This window comes from Ruditapes philippinarum, unplaced genomic scaffold, assembly GCF_026571515.1.
Source record: "Ruditapes philippinarum isolate M1 unplaced genomic scaffold, ASM2657151v2 ctg12370_1_1_1_1, whole genome shotgun sequence".
In the NCBI taxonomy this organism is placed as follows: Eukaryota; Metazoa; Mollusca; class Bivalvia; order Venerida; family Veneridae; genus Ruditapes; species Ruditapes philippinarum.
The window spans coordinates 1-5,650 of record NW_026851764.1 but is presented as its reverse complement, the minus strand read 5'-3'; the positions used below and the strand labels follow the sequence as shown (position 1 = coordinate 5,650).

Below are 5,650 nucleotides of genomic sequence, written 5' to 3'. Positions count from 1 at the left end.
TAATATAAAATATCCAGCGTCATTAAATGATGTTCTTAAAGCAGCACTCCTCCAAATTCATCCTAATTTTCATGAAAATTTTGAAAAAGTATCTAAAGGTAAAATATTGTGAATTGAACATAGAAAGTACTTGACACATTACAATCGGCACTTAAAATCGACGTAAATTACCAAAAAGAGGTCAAAATATGCATAAATAGCCCCTACTGTGTTAGTAACGCAGTAGGAATATGGTAATAAATACTACAAAATACAGTCATTAATTACATAAGATATAAATTATCACTTGAATCTTTAATTTGTTTACTTTTCTCAAAGTTTTAGTATGATTTTCCAAGTTTAATTTTCCTGAAATATTTTGGATCATATTGAGGCATGCAGCTTTAAATTACCACATTTATACATTCGGAACACTTGGCTGATTTCCGATAATCGTGTTGGTCACAGGAAAAACTAAATCAAGTAGTTTTACCACTTCACTTGAAACAAGAAAACTTTAGAAATAGTGTATATTATAATGCATATTAAACTATTTTATCTCAAAAGTAACGATATGTGAGACAAGCGACGTAGGGACAACATGGCAGTAGACGGGCGTAAAATAAGACAATCTTTGTATCAAGATTCGGACATAGAACATGATTTTCCGTGTTCCCCTTGTTCTAAAGAAGGGAAAAATGTAGCTGCTATCAAACATTGTGTGGAATGTGATGAAAATCTTTGTCAAAAATGTTTGGGTGATCACAATAAGTTTTCAGTAATGAAAGGACATCAGTTACTTGACACGGTGAAACAACCGAGCAGGAAAAAGCAAGAATTACCAAGACAAAGATGTGAAAAACATGGAGGAAAATTGATAGATGTATATTGCGCTGGTCATGATAAGGTTGGCTGCTCAACGTGTATGACCGTTGAACACAGGTAGAAATTACATCTAATTCTTTTTTTTTTGTTTCAATGACCAACAAATGTTGGTTCTATAGTGATGTTTTTCACAATTCAGTTAAAAATTAATTATAATTAATAAAAAAGAAATAAAAACTAACACTGGTCAGTGATTCATAACATTTCAAAACATTATACATGTAGTTTTATACACAGTATTTTAGTTGATAAAGTGTACAGTAGAGCTCGTGTAACATTAAAGTTTGTCTAAGTTAAATTTAGATCACATTAGGGTCAAAATTTAGATTTTAGTTAAATGCCTGTTTGAACTACTAGTACTCCGGCAAGAAAGACAAGGTAATTTGTATGTTGGAGAGGGAACTGTTTTATGAAAGTTTAAGAGAATGGTTTCCAACAGGTGGATCTATGTGGTCCGAGTCCGACGTGCCAATCGAGAAGCATATTTTCAAACTAACTTTTTCACCAATGATAATGTTTTTTTTTTAAGAAATCGTTTCTTAACATTGTGTTTAGAACGAGTATGTGTAAAAATAAAACGATCTTTATACCGAGTAATAAATTAATATCTTCCCGCACTTAAAAAACTATAGTTTTACATTGCCGTAATATGCAGACCTTATATTAAGTATTAAATTACTACTATGACGTCATTTCTATGTTTTGACCGTACTATATTTCTAACATATATCATTCTTTTTTTTTTATAGAAACATGTCAGACTCCTGGTATGACAAATATCAAATCAAAAATTTATTCGAAAATATCATTTTGTTGCGTAAATATCCGAAATTCACACTAATGACCATTTGAACACAACATTTAACATCCGTGATCTAGTGATAATTGTGGTAAAGTAAAATAAATCTCAATTGAGACTCCATACAAAGTTTCATTTTAACACGAAATAGTCAGTATAAATCCTCATTAAAAGACATTAATCAGTTAATCACTTAAAAATATCAGAGACTTATCACAAAGTAGAAAACTTTTCATTTTTACTATTTTTTTGTAATAATACCCAAATTAAATTGATGTTTACTGTATGCATATAAATCCACCATATTGTGTAACGGGTATAATTTGTGTATATCATTGTGTTTATTGAAAATGCACATTTGAAAATTTCATGCTATGGACATCATGGGCAAGAGGCTACTTATGGGGAAATTGCAATTTCAAAAACATGCTAGATCGTTTAAATTGAAAATGCTAGTACATAAGTTTTAATTTTTCGATAGATAACATGATATTTTTCAGTTAAATTAGTAATTTAAGTTCATGCCTCTTTAATTCTTTATCTTACATATTGGCCAGTTTGCGGCTTCAGCCGGCTTAAGCCGGTGCTAGGCGGCGTGGACTTATATGCACTTATAAAATCAACGTTTTTTTTATCTCATACTAGTAAATATTTTACGTCTGCTTAACTATCTTCCTCGCAACTTGCTTTTTTAATTTATCTGTACTTATCAAGGGAAGTAAACGTTGCTGATACACTACATCTTTGCAGCAGTTACTTCCCCTGAGCAGCAAACCTAATTAACTGCAATACGAACGCAGAATGAAATATACACGACAGATTAAAAGATAACACGGCTGTTGTAAATTCTTTCAAATAGGGCTAGATGGGTTTTAATTAGGACATCATAATTATTATCATTTAAACATTAATAACAGTAGAAGGAAATCACTTAAATACCAGCAGGCGACCCCGTTGATAGCGGAAAATATAAATATACACATCACAGGGTTAGAAAGTGTACAGCCTGACCGGGACTCAAACCATGGACCAAATTTACACACTATCTCTCCTAATTAATGAACAGTTCTGAACCCTGACATACATTATTTTGATGCAATGTATATTATAGTTCACTACATAAGAACAATATATCAGTTTTATCTATATATTGGTAAATTGTTATAAGACCCTAGACCACTTGAATAAAACTGAATAAATATTTCATCACTTAAATATCTGAATTTTTGAATTGTTTTATATTACTGTTTCATGTGTATGACATGTATATAATAGGCAGATACATGTATTATTTTGATCACTTATCAATGTTTAAGAATACCCAGTCCATATTTAGTCAGTTTTCAACGAGGGTCATTTTTTCACGCGTCGGTGGATCATTAAACAATGGGAAAGGATCAATTTTCAAAGTTGAAAATGCATCTAAATCCATTGCAAAATGTCCTATGGAGTCTATCTGCAACGGGGTCAAAATTTATGCAATCAGATTTAATGTTACACCCGCACATTCTAATAAGTAACCCATTATAAGATGACCACCCCAGGCAAATACCTTAATTGCGTATATATTTTTCCTTGAATACATTTCTAAATCACAAACATGTATGTACGTAGTTAGAATGTTTTAAAAACTCAAAAAAGGAGATTTTCCTCAGGAAAATATTGTGTGTACATGCATATGCATTTAACAAAGAGATAATGCGCGGACTCTTTTAATCATAAAACAAAATAAAATATAATGAAATGTTAAACAAGAAATTACAGAAAATAATCTTTGGTCCGGTCTTTTTCCTCCGGCACATGGGGCAGGCATTTTATGGGTTACTCACTAAAGGGCTCTACTGTACACATTATGAAATACTTTGGATAAGTGGGTATCATTTTTTTCTTTCTACTTGGTGGGTAATTAAATAATGGACAAGATCAGTATCAATGTTTAAAATTCACTATTGTGTTACTGCTAGGCCATGCGTTGTAAAATACATAAGTTTAACAAGTACAATTCTACTCGGGGTAAATAAAGCACGATTGGCTCTTGAAAACTCTTTTCAATTCTCTGTACCTTTTATAGTTTCAGAACAGTCGATGTTAAATACAAGGTCTAAATAAAATACTGTTTGTTTTCCCTTCCTGCTACCTACCCACTGCCACACAAAATATGTTACAGAACAATGCCAGAATCTGTAACATGTTTTTGCATTCTAAATACCTGTGGAATAAAACTTTGGCAGCATGTAAACCTTTAAACAGATGCTAAACCTTCACAATTTTTTTTTAATTCCGTAACACTCATTGTGTGGTGCAGGGTTTGAAGGTGGTACTGGGGGAGGTGGGGTAGGTTTCCGTGTCCATGATATTCTTTAACAAACAAAACATTTCTGTGCCGTATTTTCTCCGTAGTATAATATTCCGTTAAAGTGTAATAGTTATAAATGTCCACATTTTTATTCTTTCGATGATAATTAAGTACAAACTCAGTCAATCCGTTTTTTCTGTTTTTAATATAGTTTCTTTTTTTTATATTCATAATTACACCAACAGCTCCGACCGTTCAAAATAACAAATATATATGTACATTTACATTAAAATGCACCGCAGAAAACTGCGGCACCAATACTTTAAACTTTAACAATTACATGTTTTCTGTATATCTGTCTGAATCCTTTTATCAAAAGTTCTCTCTTCTTTTTATTAATACAAGAATAATAGTAGCAAATGTTTCAATAATTAACCAATGAAAAAATGGCCCTTAAAAAGAAAATATTAACCAATGAAAATACATTTTATCAAATATGAAATTATAGATTTGACCAATAAAAATGTTTCGATTTAGACTGATTAACACGCCAGATGTCAAAACCTGCCGCATGTTATTTCCTTTCTTTAGGTCAAACAGGTAATCAGGTAAGAAAACTTCAAATAAATGTCTTAGATAAAATTTATGATAATAATCTTGTTGTCATACATGTGACGTAAATAAACATAAATGTGTCAGACCCGTAAATGAAGATAAACATGTCAACGGTCTGGCTAATTTGTAATTTACATACATCTGAATTTCAATAATTTAAACAAGCCTTTCCTATCAAGAAAATATGATAATTTTACGAAAAGCGTTTTGAAAGAATCAAATGAAAAAAATACAGCATAATAACTATACATGATATTCATGATATATAAATAAAGATAATGTAAAATAGAAAAAAATATTTTGGACGAAAAAATACTTTTCATATCCAAATTAACTCATGAATATAGGTAGCGGTAGGGAAAGAAAGATATTTTTAAGGTTCGCCCAACTTAATATCTACATAGCACTGAAATAACGTTTGTTACTTTAAGAATACATGTACATATTAAACTTTGAATAACAGAGAAAAAATATGTGATAACACAGACAAGGAGTAATAATTAAACATTTTACCAGATTTAATTGAGTCAAACAACACCATACCAATTCAGTTATTTGTCATCATTTATCATGATTAATATCACAAATCAACACATTACAGACCTGGGGATGATTACATTGATCATTAATTGATTTTATCACAATTACTTTCAGATTTTATTGTAATTGATTATTATTTATTACTCAGACTTGCCGCTGTAATCAATTAAATTACAATTACTTTAAGAGAGTAATTGATTGATAATTGATTACATTCAATGTTAAGTAGACTCCCTACTTCTGACCACCCCTGAATTAAGACCATCCCCTTAATAAGACAATTTGTTTACAAGGTTATTTATGCCAATGGTCACATAATCCAGAATTAAGAACAACCGCTCATCCACTTTTAAGACCACCTGATTCAGTCCAAATTCTTTGCTTTATTCTTAATTTGGACCACTGATATTAAAGTAAACACCTATCTAGATGTTTTATGATCTGCTTGAATGCTTGGCATGACACTTAATTTCACAAGGTGTGAAAAACTGTTATTATTGGGTTATTGTATGAAATAAGGCGAGAAGGTAAATTTA

The 5,650-nt window shown here is 30.8% G+C and overlaps 1 protein-coding gene across 1 annotated transcript; it reads left to right on the top strand.

Annotated features, from left to right (window-relative positions):
• Positions 1 to 580: 580 nt before the first annotated feature.
• LOC132739122 (transcription intermediary factor 1-beta-like) lies at positions 581 to 921 on the top strand (the record flags this gene model as incomplete). Its single annotated transcript, XM_060726777.1, has 1 exon — positions 581 to 921. A coding segment is annotated over exon 1 (341 nt), but the record flags the coding sequence as incomplete, so codon positions are not given.
• Positions 922 to 5,650: the final 4,729 nt, after the last annotated feature.